General features: G+C 44.0%; 1 protein-coding gene across 1 annotated transcript in view; it reads left to right on the forward strand.

Annotated features, from left to right (window-relative positions):
• LOC136648482 (FRAS1-related extracellular matrix protein 1-like) overlaps nucleotides 1–20472 on the forward strand; it is a 125442-nt gene that overhangs the window by 88749 nt on the left and 16221 nt on the right. The window contains exons 25-29 of the mRNA XM_066624597.1: nucleotides 2918–3119; nucleotides 5546–5690; nucleotides 8149–8278; nucleotides 8410–8482; nucleotides 18425–18583. Of these exons, the coding sequence (XP_066480694.1) occupies nucleotides 2918–3119; nucleotides 5546–5690; nucleotides 8149–8278; nucleotides 8410–8482; nucleotides 18425–18583 (709 nt within the window). The remainder of the gene's footprint in view (nucleotides 1–2917; nucleotides 3120–5545; nucleotides 5691–8148; nucleotides 8279–8409; nucleotides 8483–18424; nucleotides 18584–20472) is intronic.

Here is a 20472-nt window from a genome sequence, read left to right on the forward strand (position 1 = left end):
TGGGGTTATTTACCACCTCCAAATAAGACTGAACGAACTACCAGACATAGTATGTACCAAGTGTCATCACTTGAGTGAGTATTCCTGAGATATAATCTTGTGATGAATTTTCCATCTCAAACAGGGCTTGTCCTCCTTTGCATCTGGTCACTTGAACTAAAAACAATTTTTTAAAAATATTCCAAAGATGATAATCAAAATGGAATACTCACAGTACCTATTAGTCTTCCACATTCTCATTCAATCAGTGCTGTGATTTGTTTTTTAGTTACTATTTATGGGAAAACTACTAGTGCTGGTTTGCTGGGGGCCCTGGGGCAAACCCTCCACTGGACCCCCTTTGGCATCCCCCTAATCATCTTTGATGGCACTTTGGGTACTACCGTTTCCTCTTTCAGGGGTCGACCTGAGCAGGGGATCCTCTGGTAAGTGTGGGCCCTTGGCAAGAGCTCTAACCCCCCTGATGCCATTCCTGAATGGGGAAGTTCAAAACAACCCCCAAATTGGTTGCTGTGAATTTGTATAAAAGCTTATTTGATTTTTATGAAATTACTATCTAACTGTGTTTAAATGCCGCAACTTGCCTGTGAAATGTAGCACTGTGCCTTTAAAGCGGCTCCTTGATGTTGGGTACATATTTAACTTATTCAGGACTGCAAGGCTTAACATCAGCCTGTGTGGCCACCAGAGAGAGGCAACTCTGGCAAAAGTTCAGAAATCAGTGTTTCGGAAAGATTGGTTTGACCAGCTCTCATGTGAGAATGTGTCCCTGACCGAATGCAGTCAAATTCTAAATGACATTTAACTGCTCCCTCGCTGCACCTAACTATGGTCAAAACCTCACTGGGTGCTTGGGTTCAGCCTGGTTAGACATTCACTTATTGTGGCTTGAGCGTCCTGTTCTGTGTTTAGGGGTATCTCAATAAATCTATTTTGTCAAGGTTTATTAAGCAATCTTGCATTTTAAAATATGCTTTGCCATGTGTGGGTTTATGTTTATTATCACATACTTAACTCAATAGCAGCTGCAGCACTGCCCAATTCTGTGCATGTTTACTTGGTAGTAAATCCCACTGAGTTCAGTGGAACATACTCCCAAGTAAGCCACTTTAAAGTGGCAGGTTATTTAACAAATCAATTTGCAAACGTACCTTCATCTCTTGGGTATGTGCTAATGTTGTTTAAAAAGGAGTTTCTGGATTTGGAACATGAGGGGTTAATGGGAAGTAGCTCCTAAATTGCATATACTTAGAACTAGTGGCCTAGTTTACTAATCAGTTGTCATAAGATGTCAGATGGGGAACCATCACTTAAGGATTGCAGAACGCAGTCAGTCAAGCAACTAATTGGTTGGACAGTGGCATGAAGGTGTGCGTCCCAGAGGAGGGTGAATTATCAGAACAGGTGAAGAAAGTTTGGGTAAATGAGCATCTCAGTGGCATAAAACTAAACACTTGGCTGAACTGCAATGATGTCAACTGGGAGGGCAGCTTTGTTCCTTCTTTGGGAACTGCACATCACAGGGGGACTGAAAATACCGTCATTCTCCTTCTCGGGTCTAATTTTGGCATGAAACTGCCAGTCAGCTGAACACATGAAAGAGTGTGACCCAAGCTGCAGGGGGCTGGCATACTTTAATAATTTTGTTTTTTTTTTATAATCCCGGAAAGCTTGTCCTTTCTGCTGCATCTACTTTTGCAAATTGTCTTTCTTCTACTATTCAGCTCCCTAATCAGCAGTCCTTATCTGGCAATCCATTACTGAACATGACGTCTGAATAGATAATCTCCTCTCCCCAGCACCCAAACTGTTTGCCAGTGGAAATTCCAGCAATGTGTCCTGTTCAGTCCGCCCGGAATTTTCACCAGACTCCATTTCTTGCTGCGTAAATTCTTTCGCAAACACAGACCATATTAATTCTTCACCTGTTGTATTGCCACATGCCAACTTCTTTGAGCTGTTCCTTCTTTTCAGAACTTCTCACACACCCATATTCAAACCATATTTGAACCCACTTACTGGTGTATCTGTATAAGCTAATATGAAACCCAGGAATCCATTCCTCTACTAAAAATAGATAGGGAGAGACTACTCTGCTCTATCTGTTGGGGAAAAGAACATTCTGTCTCTGTCTAGCTGTTTCCTCCCACCAACAGATCACTGGTACAGTAGTGCCCCCATGAGAAGGACAATCACAGCTTTCAGGAGAAAGGGAGTGGAGTTTATTGAGAAACTTCTGGTGACACAGTTGGCTGGGAAGTAAGTTCCCATCCCACTCCTGCACAGAAGGCAGTGGGGTTGGAGGTATTGAACCAGCAGCGTGCTTGGGAACAGGCTGTGCTGTGTGCTATGGTGGGGAGAGGAGGCAATCAGGAGACTTGGAAGAGGAAAATATTTTCCCTTACCCATCTGTAAGCCCCTCAATCACCAATGGATCTTCTTGGACCTGCTCCAGCTTTATAGATGGCACAAGTCTGAGGAGACAAAGGTGGCATGTTAGGAGACTCTGGAAGGGATAATATCCACCACAAGTGTGCCAGACACCCCCTCTTGTCTACAACATGCCCCTGTCCCTCCCCTCAATCCACCCTGATCCTCACACCCCTGCCCCATTCCGAGCACCCTGCTGATTTGCCAATATTAGCAGGGCATCTTCTCACTACTGCCATATGCAGGTTCCTCACGGCCACCTGCAGCAGTGACCCAGAAGTGCACAGCTAAACGTTTGTGATGGTGTGAAGCATTCTGCACTGCTGGAACTAGTGCTGCATAAAATTGGGGCATAAATGAACCTGCTGCATAAAATTTGGGGCATAAATGAAGCAAGAGGCAATTTTAGGTCTAACTTTCAAGTGGAACACTGATGCAATGTGCCAAGCCCTCTGTCTCATCCTCATTTTATCCATCTCCTTAACAGATAGAATGTCAAGATAAAATGGCTCCAAAACTCCTTATAAAGACAAGCCCAACCACCATACAAAACCTCAGAGATGGGAGGTATGCAATCTTCATCACAGCACGCAACCTGAAAGCCACTGATGCGGATAGTAGAGATGAGGATCTCATCTTCAGTGTTCGGCGGCAACCTTTCTTTGGGTATCTAGAAAATTCAAAAGCAGGTACATCACTTTAAAATGTAAGGCCCTGAAATGCCATGGGCTTAGCTGGCTGCTTACTGAAGCTGTTTTAAGTAACCTGAAATTTTGGAGAGCTGTGGGTGTCCCGTTCACCTTGTGTGTTCAAGATATCCCTGTCTACTGTTCCGGTTTGAGAAGCATAGATTTAAAACTGCACCTAGTAAGGAATCTAACACAGAGGCAGGGCCAGCCCAAAACCTCCTGGCACCTGTGGCAGCACACAAAATACTGCCCGCCCAGCATAGCACCACTGCTACACCTCCTTCAGCTGAGTGGAACTGAGGAGAGTGCTGGGCTCCATGTTCCACTCTCCCTCTCTTCCATAATTCTTCTTTCATTCAGTTATCTTCCTTTTCAAGGAGAAATAGGAGGAGAAAGAACAGCAGAGGGGGCACCTCCAGTCAGGATTCTGTCTAAGGCAACTGCCTTAGTCAGCCTCATGGATGGGTTGGCCTTGCAGAATGGTATCCAACAGATTGCTCTTACTCAGCCTAACCCTTCTGCCATGAGATTAGAATGCTGCTCTAGGATTCTCAGAGAAAGGGTGGAGTGCACAAGTGGCAAATAAGTAAAAGTGATTCTCACGTCCACAGAAAGAAACTGAAATAGTAATGCATGTGTGTGGTGGGCCCGTAAAAACTCAGCTTACTATTATTATACAAAAATATAAGTTAGCTGATGGTGTTTGTATTTTAAGATACAGGTATCCCGCCCCCCCAATATCTCATTCCAGACCTCTCCTTGAATATGGAAACAGCGGACACCCTATGTTGGTGGTTCCCAAACCGTTTAGCTTCAGGACCCACATTTTAAAACAACATCTTATCGGGACCCACCCAGCTTTACAAGAGGTTTATTGGATCTGGACCATTCTGGTGGTCCTGTGTTCCTCTTCGCCTGGCCTTCAGTAAGATCCAAGCCATGGTCACCTACTCATGAGTAAATGCACATGTGTGGCTCAGTTTCAGATCCATACAGCTCAAATACATTTTCCTTGTGAGCTGGGGGGGAAGACTTCCTTCTTGAGAGTTTGTTGGGGCCCGCATCTATCGAACTGGGACCATTCTGGTGGCATTGCATTCCCCTAGACCTGCCCTTCGGAATGGACAAGGCACAGTCACCTACTTATGAGGAGAAAACATGCACATGCTGCTCTGTTTCAGTTTCCATAGGGCTTGATGCATTTTCCTTGTTAGATATTAGCGTGTCAGTTTCATGACCCACCAAAAAGGGAGTTGTGACCCGCTGGTGGGTTCCAAACCACAGTTTGGGAACCTCTACCCTATATAAATAGCACTCCCCACCCATTATAAATTGAGTGTTGGGAGAGTTAGAACAGACAAAAGAAAATATTTCTTTACTCAGCGTATGGTTGGTCTGTGGATCTCCTTGCAACAGGCTGTGGTGATGGCATCTGGCCTGGGCGCCTTTAAAAGGGGATTGGACAAGTTTCTGGAGGAAAAATCCATTACGGGGTACAAGCCATGATGTGTATGTGCAACCTCCTGATTTTAGAAATGGGCTATGTCAGAATGCCAGATGCAAGGGAGGGCACCAGGATGCAGGTCTCTTGTTATCTGGTGTGCACCCTGGGGCATTTGGTGGGCCGCTGTGAGATACAGGAAGCTGGACTAGATGGGCCTATGGCCTGATCCAGTGGGGCTGTTCTTATGTTCTTATGTTATCTTCATTTTTCTTCAGTACCAGTTGAAGCACAGGTGTTTCTTGCTTAACCAAGGAAACTTCTTGCTTACCTGAAGCAGGTGACATGCAGGCAACTACAGGGAGGAAACTAACCAAATGTTAACAAAAATCAGGAAGCTTCCTACTTCATTCTAGCTGTGCCCCTTTAGTGTGCTGGCTGCCTGGAGTTTTCTGGAGTTAGGGAAGAATGTTTCTTTTTTTAAGCAAGAAACATTCATGCTTCAACTGGTACTAAAGAAAAATGAAAGTAATGAGTGTGGGACGGGGGGGTTACAGAGAACCATGGATAACTGAATACCTTATCCACTGATAAGGGGGGGGGGGGACTCAATATGCATGAGGCTATGCTGCTTCCAACAATTTAAGCAGTTCTAAGGTACAAAATTTTCTTTTACCTCCTTTCCAATACAACACAAATTCTATGACTCATTGTTTATCTAATTAACATTTGTCAGCCTCTGCAGCTTAGAACACTGTCTAAAAACATTGCCTTGCCTTCTTAACATCTTTAACGTGATGGAAATAATTATCCTGTATGAGGTTAGACAGCTTTATATTAGTCATGTTTCAAGGAGTTTGGAATCACTGTGCTAAGTATCTTCTTGTAAAATAAATTTTGTTCTTTGTTTTAAGTTACAGCGTTGACCACCCTATGTAGAAAAATCTATGCTCTTTTAAAGTATTGCTCTGTCTTTCTTCTACAGGTAGTTTTCTGCAAAACTCTTTTACCCAAGATGATTTAAACCAGCATAACATCCGATACATCATAAATCCCTCCCTGGAGGTAACCTCAGATAGCTTTGAATTTCAAGTCTCAGATATGGCAGGCAACAGAATCCTTCCAGAGATGTAAGTGTCAAGACCTGGGAGCATTGTATTTAACGTGAAGAGGCACCTGATGTTAATTTGTGAGTGTGTTTGTGGGTCTGTTGTCCTGTAGTCCTTATTATACTGTATAATGTATTTTACTGAGATTTAGCATTTAGCACTTGAAGGAGCAATGAGTGAGGGCTTATACATTCATCTCATAGAGCTATGCTAGAAGAAACTGGAGAACTGTGGTAGACTTTCCCCTGTAAAGGTTTAGTGCTTTTCTTTTGTGGTTCCCAATAGGATTGTGCTTCTATCAATTTAAATCAAGTAAAGTGGAAAGAAAAGTATTTCTGTGTCCTCTTGACCCTTATTCCAGCAAGAGTCAAGAAAGACTAACTGTTGCTTTGTTTTTCAGTGGGGGGAAAATACAAGAGAAAAGATGCAGAACTTCTAGGGCCAGTTCATCCATGAGAAGTGCATCTCAGGCAGATTGGCTGTGCCACTCACCTGCCTGCTCACTTCCACTGCGCCTCCTCCTTCTCCTGTTCCCTGGATAAGGAAAGGAAGAGGGAGATGGAGCAGAAGAGGAAGTGTTCAGGAGAGCAGAGTAGGGGGTTACACCATCTCCTTTCCCAATCTCTGGCTTATGTGATACAATATACTGCCAAGAGTCTGGAAAGGTGCACTCTGAATAGATCTTGATATTCCCCAACCCCTACACTTCTAGTTTGATACACTTGAAACATTTCTGTAGAGAAACCAGTCATATTGCTGCAAAATAATGGTTTTAAATTCTAACAAGGTGCAGTGAACCCTCCTTATCCATGGGCTTGGCACCTGCGGATTTAACCACATGTGAATGCTGAGTCCATGGGTGGAAGAGGATACCCTAGAGCAGGGGTCTCTAAACCCCGGCCCAGGGGCCAGATGCGGCCCGTGGAGAGCCTCTATCTGGCCCACAGCCAGCCATTGATCCCCTGAGAGCCTCTGGCCCAGTTGACCAAACACAACCAGAGTTGTGCTTGTGGGGTGGGAGGAACAGGGGTCCATTTAAGTGTGCATGCTTTATTTCTTGGGGTGTGTTGGTGCTTGGAGAAATCCTGGACATTTGAGCCCATTCATTCATTCATTTCAGTCATTCATCTAAGTTCCATCTCTAATGTATTTATTTAAATTTTATATTTCATTTTTTTCCCCGGCCCTCGACACCATGCCAGATATTTGATGTGGCCCTTCAGCCGAAAAATTTGGAGACCCCTGCCCTAGAGTACTGACCATTTGGGAGACATGGAGTTACACATGTGAATAGTCTCTTAGAACTGAGAGGATGATAGTGTGGATTTTCTTTAACTGGGTAACAAAAGGTTGGAAGGAAAATGCGTTATAAGATGTTGAAGGAATTTGAGACAGTAAGGGCACAATCCTATACTCTTCAGTGCTAGTGGTATCTGCGTACCGCAGGTTCTGGGTGTCACGAACATGCCATAAAGCATGTTTGCGACACCCGGGGAGGAGGAAGTGTCGGTACTGGTCCAATTGGCGCTGGACCTCAGTGCTGGGAGGATGCCTGCGACAAGTTTCAACTGTCCAGCTGTGCAATTTTTGAGTGGGGGAGGCGTTCTGGAGCAGGGGGAGGCTGGAACAGGGAAGGGACTGACCCAAGAGGGTGGCGGGACCAACAGGAGCCTCCTATGCTGGATCGTATGCCCTGCGTCAGGCTGCAGAGCCCAACATGAGTCTTCTCTCATCTTTGCCAGCAAAATAACTGGCACAGACTCAAGTAGTCCCTTTGTAGGGCCTGGCAGTTTTCCTTGAGGGAGGGAGACGAATGTCCCCTTTCCCCAGGGAGACCTCCAGCAGGCTCCCTGGCTGTAAGAGTATAAGGATTGGGCTGTAAGTCTGCTCCAAATGCTTGTGGACGCAAGCCCTGCGGATAGAGGCAGCAGCAGCCCAGAGGGTTTCTCCACTGCTGCCTTTAAAAAAACAACAACAATGCAGTGCATGCATATTCCATTAATGCCTGACTGTGACTCAGAGATGCTAGTGGGTGCATTACATTAACACTCAGGCGAGCTCCAGGCTGTTGCTGCTCTTGCCATGAAAAAGTCCCCACTGGGCCATGTGCAGGCCAACCAAAGCACTTTCCATGAATCTTGAGCCACATATTCCTATGCAGACTCATAAACTAATAGAAGCTCCTTAATAACACTTTCTGAAGGCAATTCATTCCAAGCAACTTTGCAGATACAAAGCAATAGAGTATAAGTCAGTGCTGCATGCGTGGCTCAGTGCAGGGCCAGGAACACTGCAATTCCCATGCTTTTGGAGGCAGCAAATGCTCGTTTTCAATTCTCACTGTTATGATCAGTTACCAGACACATCACTACAGGCATTGCATGAGAACTATTTATTAACTGCACTTAAGTATTTTAGTGACAGCCACAAGGATTCTTATATGCCCAGTTGTATGTTTTCACTTCTGTTTCCTTATTAGTCTTGAGATAAAATGGTCCTGTATAGAACTGGCAGAAACATGCTATCGTGTCTGTGAAAGTGTTGGATCTCTTCCCATTAAACTGATAAGAACAGGACAGAGTGCTGAGCCATCATTTGTTGGAATACAGGTAAGACATGAAGCGTGAGTGAAATACATTTTTCATGCACATTAATATCTGTTCAGTAAGAAGCCAGACCATATTAGGTATATCTAGTGCTGCTTAATGGTGTATAATCTTTTCTTTTTCCTTTTTTAAAGGTCCAAGAAGTGTCTGCTAGAATTGGATTGGACTTCAAACACAGTACAGCAAGATTAGTGCAGTTTGATCCCGGTAATGGTAACCATTTTATATGCCTCCATTATGGTTTTACGAAATCAAAGCTAAATTAAGAATATTCATGATGGTCTGGGCTTCTGCAGTAAATCACCCATGAGGTGGTGAGTGTAAGAGATAAATTGCTCAATCCTACATAATTGTCACCCTCACAGAATGTTCAGTCAGTGTGGATGCATTTCTCTGGGGAGAATTGTATGTGCACTCCTCATCCATGTTGACTTTTGGGGAAAGTTCTTAGAGCAATCCAGTCACCTGAAAAAAAAAAATTAGCATGCATCATAAATTCAGATGGATACAGAAACCTTCCATAGGCACTAACCAGAGATCAGAAGACAAAGCACTACTTTGTTTGCTGTCTCATGGATCCGAGAGAACAGATGCATTTGGGGGCAAAGCTGGGTGGAGACACAGGCCTCTGGGTGACCAGAAGAGGCTGGAAGAAGCCAAAGAGACTTCTTGGGGCCCTACAAGTGCTACACAACAATAGGGCAAATTACTGGGGGCTTTTTTTTTTTTAACCTTTTGAATGTGTTTGGGGCACTATGAGATTTACAGCATTTGCCCTTTCCTTTAAAGGAAATTGACAGCAACAGCAACAACATCCTTTAAACGTCCTCTAAATATCCTTGGTGTATATGAAATTACCATATATGAGCTGCAAAGAAAGCACTACTTGGAATGACACATTTTACGCAAATACTTCTAAGTGTCCTGGGTCCAGTGGTGTAGCTAATGATCATGTAGCCCGGTGCCGAGTTCAAAATGTTGCCCGGAAGTGATGTCACAACCAGAAGTGACACCATGCCCAGGCTTTTTAAAAATTGAAAATGGGGAGGAGCCCATCTCCTCCCCCCCCCAGCAGTTCACCATCCACTTGCTCTGCTGCATCCCCCCAGTCAGTGGCAGAGCTAAGGCATATATCTGCTACCTGATGTCAAAGAGGATTTTGTAGCCGCCCCCACATGACAAAAATCAAATTTAATTAATTAAATAAATAAAAGTTATTGGTTCCATGCTGCATCATAATAACATCTCATTGGCACTCAGAACAATCAGTCTCATAGGTCAGTTTGGAGTTGAGCAAATCCACTTTTTGTTCCACAAGGCAGTTGTTTTTTCATTTTCTGGTTAATTGGTCATAACTTTTGATAGAATACAGATATTCCAGTGCAGTTTGTTGCACTGCATTCAGCATTAAATTACCTTTCCAATGATATATAATATGATGATATTATTCATACATACCAAGATTTTCACAATTTTGGTCACTAGTATCAAGCTCAGCTTGTTGCCCCCCTAAAGCTTGATGCTCAGTGCAGCTACTACCCCCTGCACTCCCTTAGCTATGCCACTGCCTGGGTCCTTGGAAAGGACTCAGTATTTAGAAAATGCCAGCCACCATCAGATGGGCTGTGACTAATACTGATAATGCTGCTACTACTAATAATACTTTTATTATTATTACCATGATCATTATTTTTATAGGACTTTTTGAGTGCTTAAAGCACGCTTCATTCTCTTTACAGCCCTATCCTATGCCTTGGCAGCACTGTGAGGATCAGTGATGCTGAAATGGCCGCTGCTATATCCTATGGGACCAGGACAGCCGATGGACTCTCCTCGGGGCAAGGGAACAAATGTTCCCCTACTCTGTGTCAAGCCCAGGTGGCTCCAATTGGTCTTCTTGGAGCTGCATCAGCTCTTGAGCTGGTACTGAACTGAGGAGGCCCGTGTAGGGCTCCATGGCTCAGCAGAGGGCATAAACCATAGCAGTAGCCTCTGCCACCGTCCCCACCCCCTTCCTGGGCCTGATCCTCCCTCCAAATTGCCCTTCCCAAGCCCAAGTGGTAAGCCCGACAGGACTGAACCCCTAGTGATCCTTAGAATAACTCTGTAAGATAAGTCACTGTTATCACCATATGGTAGATGGTGCAAGTGGACTGAAACCAAGAGGTAGTGTCTTACCTTCAGGCATGGCAACAGGTGCCAGCCAAGTGAAGAGGACCCACATGCATCAGAGGGCCCAGCTAACTGACCCCTGAAGCCCCTGTACCCATTGGAAGAAGTGGGTGAACCTCGAGCCAGGCTTTGCCCTATGTTATCCCCATCTTGGTGCCGGCACTGGCCTTCAGCAGCCTGGTAGAGGTGAGATTTTATCCAAGGATTTTTAACCCTAGTAACCACACTGTTAGCTGCTACTCAGTATGTCAGTATAACCTGGTGCACAGCATTATCAAACATTACGGATGAGAGTACAGGGCACAATGGATACCTTTGACTAGATCAGCTTCTGCTAAGTAGATATTAAACATTGATACTGGAAATAGCTTTACATTGACATAGAATGCTTGTTAAAAGCCATGAAAGATATTGCTTAGCAGACTTTAAGTTCTCTTTTTTTCTTGGGACCTGGAGAGCAGTAATCAGTGTTATAAATCACTGTAAGAAAGCAATTTGTTGGGGAAAGGATGCTAAAGCATATAAGTGAAATTCTATAGGTTTTCAGAGATATATAGGTGCAGTGTATGAAAAGTGCATGTGTTGAAACTATAATTATTGGTAGTGTAGATTGGGCAGCAGTTCCCAATCTTATCAGCACCACAATCTACCTCGTCCTCTGTGATGGGTCGTGATGCTCCTGGTGGTGCCAGAGAGACCTCTTCCAGGTCACGCCAGGCCTGCAGTACACTCCGTGTTGGCCTGAAGAAGCCTCAAAAACCCAGTTCCAGTTTTCAGGGGTAAGGGGACATTTTCAGGAGTGAGGGGACTCGCAAACAAGCAGCACCAGCGGGATGGTCTGTGCCTGCTCACCAGTGCTGCAACAAGCCCCTGGAACGCTGGTGGAAGTGAGTTTTGTGCGGACCGATGGAGGGGTAAGGAAGGGTGGCGGGAGGGCGTTTTGGAGGTGGAGAGGGGCGTTTTGGGTGGTGGGGAGGGTGAAAAAATGGAAAGGGCAGGCCTGGGGAGAATGGCAGAGGCCTTCTCTGCTGTATACTATTCTCCCTCCCATGCCTTGTGATGTTTCACCAGGCTGGCAAAATTTACACCAGCTACATAGCTGGCATAGATCCAAGGAGCCACGCAGGGCAGGCTGGCATAGATCCAAGGCTGGCAAAAGTCCGGTGTCAGGGGACATTTGTCACTGTGTTGTTGTTCGTGTAGTTCATTGGTGAGGTGAGCTGGGCCTGCTCTCGGCTTGTTTGCCCGCTGCAGTAGCTAGAAGCAAGGCCAGGTACGTGCTCACTCTGACATATTTGAAAGATCACTTCTGATAGCCTCAAGTAGCTGCTTCCATGGAAATACTAGCTAGCATTGCTCTTTAAAAAAAAATTCCAAGAAATCATGGTTGGCAACCTTCAGTCTCGAAAGACTATGGTATAAGCCTACAGCACCCGGTATTCCCAAGCGGTCTTCCATCCAAGTACTAACCAGGCCTGACCCTGCTTAGCTTCCAAAATTAGACAAGATCAGGCATGTGCAGGGTAACAGTTCCTGCTTTCCATGTGATGTGCCTATAGTGGACAGTGTTTGGATGCCTTTCATTTATACAGTCATTGCCAAAAACTATTGATCGTTGGCACTGGTGTCTTGATACTCAGCTACTGCTAGTATACTGGCTTCTTTGCTCATTTTCCTGCCTCCATGGCTGTAAAGGAGGTGGGGGTGGGGGGAGGAAATGCCATTTAGAATAAGATGTGTGCATATGGGGAACTTTTCCTGATATTGACACTCTGTTGTGACTCAATTGCCATAGTAATTAGTAGAGCAGCTAAGAGGGATTGGTTGGTAGGGTAGCCAACCCTCCAAGACTGACCTCGAACCTCCAAGATTCAGCATGAATCTCCAAGTGACTACTGGGAGCTGTCCTGCATATTTTAACAGGGTCTACCTGTCCCTAAATGACGGTACATCATGGGGGGGGAATAGTTTCAGTCAGAGTTAAGAATATTTCTGCATCATTTTTTTAACGAAAGCAGTTCACAAAGCTTTAAATTTACCTAAATAAAGATTTTATAAATGTACTTGTTACCAAAAGGCCCACAGTCTAAAAGGATGCTGAGGGAGAGGGAGGAGGGTCAAACACAGCAGCTGCAAGGCTTACCAGGATGCCCCAATCCTTGACAGCTCTACTCAGAAGCAGTTCCACTCAGGTAGTCATTCAGTGAGGCTTCCCCCTCCCAAGTAATAATGGAGCTCAGTTTACAGCAGCCAGCAATGCGGTGGAAAGCAGGATTGATGCTATGAACCTCCCCTTCTTCCTCCCTCTGCTTCTGCAGCCAATCATAAGGCAAGAACATTCCTGGCTTCTCCTCCTGTTCTCCCTCAGCCAAAGACAATAGAAGAATACCCATCCTTTGTCCAATGATAACACAGGCCAACACGCATTTTGCTTCCTTAAACGTTACACCAATTCCTGGGTATATTTGGGGTGCCGATTCCAAAAATGGCATCCATTTTGTCCTATCATGTCTAGTTTTGGAGACATGGCATAGCCTCTTTAGTGAATGGTTCAAGCATCTTCCTCATGAGGAAGCCTACACCATGGCTTGCTCTTGAGGAAGCTGCTCGAACCATTCACTAATGAGGCTATGCTATATCTCCAAAACTAGATGTGATAGGTCAAAACGGATGCCATTTTTTTGAATTGGCACCCCAAATTCATATCAAACCACCATAAAGTTTGGGAAAAACTTTTCTGACCATCAGTTTTGTAGGCCTGTGTAATTGGTTTCATCCTTCCTATTAAAATGGCAAAAAGCCCACTCCTGCCTTCCCCCCTCCCACTTGGCTGGGAAAGGAAGCATTAACGCTTCCCTGCCTCGTGGCTGGAACTCCCTGCTGCTCACCCAGTTGGAATGCTGGTCCCATGCGGTTTTTCCCACCATGAAAACAGTAAGCAAGCACACCCAGACACAGGCAGACTCGAGTCAATATGCTTGCCGAGTCGGGGGGGGGGGGCTGACTCAAGTCTTTTCAGAGTCTTCCACACATGCGACTCATGAGTTGCCGAGTTAGCAAAAATCACGCATTTTCCCAACCCGAGTCACAGACTCAAGTTCCCAACCCTTATTGTTTATAGGGAAGAATTGTGGGTTTCTGTCTTTGTATTAGCTGTGGCCGGTCTGTTCTCCACCCTTTTTGGTTGTCTGTTGATGAGCGTTCACTCGAGGAGATGAGCTGGAAGTGCTGGATGTGGCTGCCAGTGGTCTGTTCTCTACCCTCTTTGGTGGTTCATGGGGGAGTGCTTGCTTGGTAAGACACTGGACGTAATCAAAGGCAATTTTTTCCCCCTGAGACCACATGGAACACTTCTCAAGATCTCATCAACCACATGTGGTCAGTGGACCATGGGTTGGGAACAGTGTAGTGTAAGATAACAACCCTGTCTGTAACACATGTGAAACACAACTGAACATTCTACAAGCAGTATATAATATGTATGTAGAAAGATAGTGGTAAACCAACACAATCAATCAAAGGAGAAAAGGAAATAAATTCTGGATTATGTTACATGGTCAATATTTTATTCGTGTTAATTTCCTTTTATTTTAGCCATGCAGGAGATGCACACCTAGGCACATGTACAGGCAGGGTGGTCCACTGGCATTCCTGGAGAGGGGCAAAGCAGTAAGTTTCTTCAGGTGCCAGGATGCCCATGTAAAGTACCTCCTTCCCCTTGGCTTCCAAGTCAGTCGTGGCTGCAAAACCAAAGTGGAAGTGTCTCCTCCTCCACTTTGCTCTCACCTTCCTGAATGGCTCGGAAGCCAAGGGGCAGAGGTGTTTTACACAGGCATCCTGGCACTTGAAGAAACATGTTCCCTGCTCTCCAGGGATGCCAGTGGACTGGTCAGTGAACTTTGTGGGCCCCTTCTCTAGCTCTCCCACCCAAAGAATAAGTATTCTTGACTAAGGTTCTAACCCTTCAAAGGAGGATGAGAACTGGCATGTGAAATTTTCCTTGCTTTCGAAGCACTCAGTGGAGGTCAAGGAAGCTGAGCTGCCTGACTAGGAAGGAAGGAAGGAGCAAATGAACAAATGAATGAACGCTAGAGAGAGAGAAGGCACTTTTTGATTCATTGCTCAGTCTCTTAGCCACTATGCTTCATTTGCTCTTCCAATTAATTTATTTATGCTAAAGATTAATCTTCATTGTTATTTTCAATTTGGATTGTGATCCAGGCTATTTCTTGTGAATGAAGGCATGAAACTTTAGTAATTTTCAACCTTTTTCATCTCACAGCACACTGACAAGGTATTAAAATAGTCAAGGCAGGCCATTTTATTTTTATTTTTATTTTTAGAATTGACAAGGCACACCATGCTGTTGGTCGGAGGCTCACATCAACCCAAATGACCCTCCCCAAACTCCTGTGGCACACCTGCAGACTACTTGTGGCACAGCAGTGTGCCAGAGCACAGTAGTTGAAAATGACTGCTTTAGACTCTGCTGCTGAAAGTCTTTCTATGGAAAGGTCCACAACAGACACCCAAAATACTCTATGTACCAGATGCTAATGTAATAGTTACAACTCTGCTGTAACTTTCTTGCTTATTTAGAACAAAACCAATGTTTTTCTGTGGAAGCTGTTGGCTAATGGATGTGCTACTCCACGCAGAAGGCTGTAATTGCTAATTACACACTTTCTACTGTTAGTGTTACCAAGTTAGCACTTGTAACTATCTAATTTGCTTGGCACCACCCTATTTGGGATAGTTAAATAAGGCTCAGCATTCCACTGTAAGCTGATTTTACCTTTTAACCTGCTGGCACTGACTGTTCAGAAGGCAAGTATATATTTCTGGCATTTCATCAATGATAATTCTGGCCTAGGACAGGTTTTGGCAATTGACATTTCAATAAGGAAGATTTTTTTCCCCCAATATCATTAATGTTTTAATCTCAAATATGTTGACCATGATCCACAATTCACATGTACCAGAAAGATATGGACATTGAGAATTTTACTCCTTTGATAATTTAAATACTGTTTTAGCATGTGGAGCTGCTAAACAAAAAACAGGGAGAAAAGTCTGAGCACTTGCACAGGTGTTACTCATTTCTGTGGATCAAGGCCATTCACTGGGAGTGCATTGACTTCAACAGAACTTAGAACAATGTTTCTCAAGTTGTGGGTCAGAACCCATTAAGTGCATCGCAAGTCAATTTCAGGTGCACCTGCATTCATTTCAGTGTGTATTTTATTTTTAGTAAATTTGATGCTATCATTGTATGTGACTGCATTTGGGGAAATGTTACAGATCTGTACTTTTAACAGGTTACTAAGTATAGACTTTTAACAGTGATAGTCAATGGGGCTTATTACCAGGTAAGTGTGGATAGGATTGCAGCCTTTGGGATGTTGGGGGAATTTTTTTAAAACAGATCAGCCACTGCTTGGGCGGGTTAGGAGGGTTCTCTTTATTTAAATAAAATTTTAAACTTATACGTATTGTAAATTTTTAATTTCCTTACTTGATTGATATGATTTTGTCATACGAGGGTGTTAAATATTTTCCTGGTTGATGATGTCACTTCTGGCCATGACATAACTTCCAGGTTAATGACATTACTTTCAGTGGATCCCGACAGATTGTCATTCTAAAAAGTGGGTCTCAGTGCAAAAAATGTTTGAGAACCACTGACTTAGAACATCTTGCCCTTACAGGCTTTTAATGAGCTATTTAAGTTGTGTATGGTGAACGCAGGAATACATACACAAACAAGGGGGTTCCAAGCCTACTTACCTAAGTAAAATCATGCCTCAATGTATTAACATTGAGGTTTGATTAGTCTAATGTACTTATGTGAGAATGCCCTTGAAGACTATCCTGAAGTTTCAATTACTGGCAAAATCTGACAGAAACAGGTACTTAAGAACAAAATGACGTGTAAACAGATCCCTGTAACCTACCATGTTCATAAGTAGGAAAGCATTTGTGCTACAGTGTGTCTTTTCAATTCTGAAAATGAGAATTTATTTCTTCTTTTAAGACATTTTCATCCCATCTTTCCTCCCAAATAAATGGGGTCCCCGCGGTGGCTTCCAAGAATGAACTAAAAAACATAATCCCATATTATAAAACAAATATAAACAAAATATTTTTGCAGCAAATTAAACATTCATAATAGCAGAAGCTATAAAAACCCATAAAACACACTGAAAATGATGAAAACAACAGCAGACAGCGTAAGAACAATGTCTGTATTTAGCAGTAGAAAGAACACTTCTTACTCTGCAAGAAAGAGAAAAAGGCAAATATGGTGGGAGAGCTTGATGCTACAACTTCTAAAATCCTGGTAAAACTTAGGCATGTTGTTAAGTACTTTGTTGAACTGGAGCCCAGGATGAGAATAAAACTTTATCTGGATTGTACAATCCTAAAATTGCTCCCATAGTGCTAGCCTGATTCTATTCAGCAGGGCTGCTGCCAGACTTGTACTTTGAAAATTGGGCTATAAGAATCCTTCATGGCAAAGCTTATTAGATCTTGAGCTTAAAGATATCACAAAATCATCTGCTGTGTTTTGAGTGCAGTTTCACCGGATGTAATAGGCTCCTCTTCAGATAACCTGGAGCTCCAGGTGCAGAAATGTTCTCTTGGGACAGAAGGAAAGTCAACATAATGGGCAAAAGGATTTGAAAAGACTGGGCAGGCTTGACACTCTAAAACCTCTTGCTTTGCAAATTCAGTGAAATGTTCCACTGTGGTTTCCCTCTTCATAATTCCAAGTTCAGTTCATAATTCAGTTCATAATTCCATGTTCCTTTACCCCAAATGCTGTACTGTGTGAAAATGATCTGGTTGGAGAAACTTGTATTTAATCTCACGAAACATACAAAATGACTGTTAGGACTGTATTCTCTTGGGGGCATGGATTTTAAAGGTTGAGGAAAACCTTAATGATCCTTGAGATAATAGCACATAATTGCTTCGCTAGAGAGTAAGCCATGACTTTCCAGTTCCAAGAGCACGAAGCAGCAGAGATGTGGCAGGAAGCAGGTGTCTTGAGGAGATTAAGGGGTTAATGTGAAATGAGGAGCTGAACTAATGAGCCTGCATATGTTACCACTTGCATGAATACCTATAAAGAAAGGCATCCCAAATGCTCCTTGGTGAAAACTCTCTGAACCTGTTGCATTCTTTCTCCCTTTAATGGACTATTACATCTGAAGGGTCTCAGGCCGTAGTGATAATTACACATGCTCAGAATCTATATATACTCACTGAAATGTTTCACAAAAGATGTTTCCTGGAAGTACTGTTGCATAACTGACAGCACAATCCTATTCATGTGCTGTGCTGGCCCAGTGGTTCTGTGCCAAAATAAGTCCTCATAAAAGCATCATGAAGCACTAAATGACGTCTTATGAGCAGGCAGCGTTGGCCACCAGTGCAGACAGGTAAGGCACCAAGCGGTGTTTTGGGGTAGGTGGAGGGCAAAACGGGGTGGGACAGGGCCAGAAATGCCTGTCCCACCTCCCCCTTTTGTATCCTAACCTCTGCTGTATTTCACGCCTCCTCCACCATATCCTATCCTGGGTCTCCTGGCATTACACCGGGATTTCTGGATTTGCGCCAGCTCAGTGCATTACACCGGGATTCCTGGACTTGTGCCAGCTATGTATCCAGTGCAGATTAGGAGGTGGCTGGGGGTCTCCCTGGGGTAACAAGATATAGTTCCCCTGACCCGCAGTGCTCCCACGGCTTACCCCGAGTACTGCCCCTTACCACAGGGAGACCCCCAGCCACTTCCTAACCTGCACTGGATGCAGCACAGTCCATGCAGCCTGGCTGTGCCAATGCACATTAGGATTGGGCTGTCAGCTGTTCTAATGTCAGAGAAATATGAATTTCCTGTCTGATATAAATTTCCTGTCTGACAGAATTTCCTATCTGATGTAAAATGCCTACATTTATTTATGCTTTTTACAGGGGTTTCCATAAAGATCTGGAGTGTCCTCCTTCAGGATGATGGCCTCGAAGAAAACAATGAAGTGTTTAAAATACTACTAAACAAGCCTAAAAATGCTGTACTGGGACCTAGGAGAGAACTGGCTGTTGAAATTATTGATCCAAGGGATGGTAAGATAAGTCTTGTTTTAATATACCTTCCGAAATGACCTCTCTAGACCTTGCAGTTCTGGCCTACTAGATTGCCAAGTGCCCTAATCAATGTGATTAGCTGTTTCCAATTTCAGGTTTCTGATCAGCAGTGTTTGGGACAGCCTAGTAGAATTATGACAGCGAAGTGGTGGTGGAAGGGGTCAAGAGCAAGTAAGTTAGACCCACCACTACTGTGCCAAAATGCTCACAAAGACCTGCCCTGCATTGCATTCAGCATTTGTCTGCAAAAGCAAGTGCTGAATGCAGGGGGAGTTTCTCCCTGTAATCACCACCCTGGAACGTTCCCTGGATTCACCGATTGTCACTGCAGGCAAATGTTGAATGGGGAACAGGGCTTCCCAGCTTGCTGTTCGGATCCCATTTTCTATGCCTGCACAAGGCCTGCAGTAGCACTGAATTCTAAGTCTTACGAACAAAGACTAAGGGCACAATCCTAACCCCTTATGTCAGGGCTTTTCCAGCACTGGCATAGTGGTGCCAATGGGATGTGTGCTGCATCCTGCAGTTGGGTGTCACTCATGGAGGCCTCCTCAAAGTCAGGGAATGTTTGTTCCCTTACCTCAGAGCTGCACTGCCCTTATGCTGGAAAGCACTGGAAAACACTGACATAAGGGGTTAGGATTGTGCCTTTAGCAAATTTATTAGGATGTAACCCTAGCATTAGGGATATATCTGTTGCATCTGATGGTACACAGTGGGTTGATCATTCTGAAAGCTTTGAGAAGGATTCTTGTGATTTTCTTATTGTTATCATGCTGCACTGCTTGTAACCACAACATGAACTGAGCACAACATTATTCTTCAGGTCATGACTTTTCTGTAGAACATCTTGTCTGAATTATGCACTTTGTGGTGGGGGATTTTTGATATCAAGTATGTGAACACTGTTGACTGGAAGAAAATATTCCTTATTTTTTGGAATGAGAATATGGAATATTATTTTTAAGGGCCCACAAGCTAAAAGCAAACCTTATAAAATAAAAATATTTAAACAAATGTTATTAATTTAAAATTGCTTATCCATTCAGTGATTTTTTTTAAAGAAAAATTTAAAAAAATGAGGAAGAAGGAAAATTTGTTTTGATAGTTGTTATCCAGAAGTTCCTTTCAATATTTAAAAGCCCTCCTAAAAGAAAATGGGCAATGGCTATCGTGTTGGGTTTTCTTTTGAATCTTGACACTGGTCTTTCTCTGAAGTAAGCAATGCAATTTTTCAAGGCAGATGATTTTCTATGAAAGACTGAGATGAGAGTATTGAATCCTGTTTATTTTTTAAAGTGAGACACAACTCACTTAATCCTGAAACAGATTTCAAACCACAACCGACTCATAACATCAAGGGCACCCCAATCCTAAACTGTGCTGGTGCAACAGGGCTGCATGGCCTCCACTGCATCCAATAGCACCTGCATACCAGGTCTCCTCTGGGTAAGAGGATATTTTTCCCCTTACCCCGAGTAATGCCCCTGCACTATGGGGCTACGTGGATCTCCACCAGCTATTTAGCTGGCAGATGTTTGAGCAGCCCAGCATAACACCAGTTGGCCTGGGAGGAGGGATTAGGGTATGGCAGAGGCCTGCTCCACCGATCCTACCCCTCTTCTGGGCCTCATCAGCCCTCACCATGCCTCCTCCCTATGCCTCTCTGCCACCCAGCACAAATCTTACCTCTGCCTGAAGCCATTGGGGTGGATACAGCATTGACAGGGTGGCACAGGACTTTCTGCTGGCGCTGCTTACTCTCCAGGTGTTGCAACATGCCTTGTGGCATGCTTGCGACACTCTCTATCAGTGCAGGGAGCACTGCATCAGCAGATATTCAGTTTAAGATTGGACTCTGAGTCTTTTAATGTCAA

The sequence above is a fragment of the Tiliqua scincoides genome, chromosome 4 (assembly GCF_035046505.1).
Source record: "Tiliqua scincoides isolate rTilSci1 chromosome 4, rTilSci1.hap2, whole genome shotgun sequence".
NCBI lineage: Eukaryota > Metazoa > Chordata > Lepidosauria > Squamata > Scincidae > Tiliqua > Tiliqua scincoides.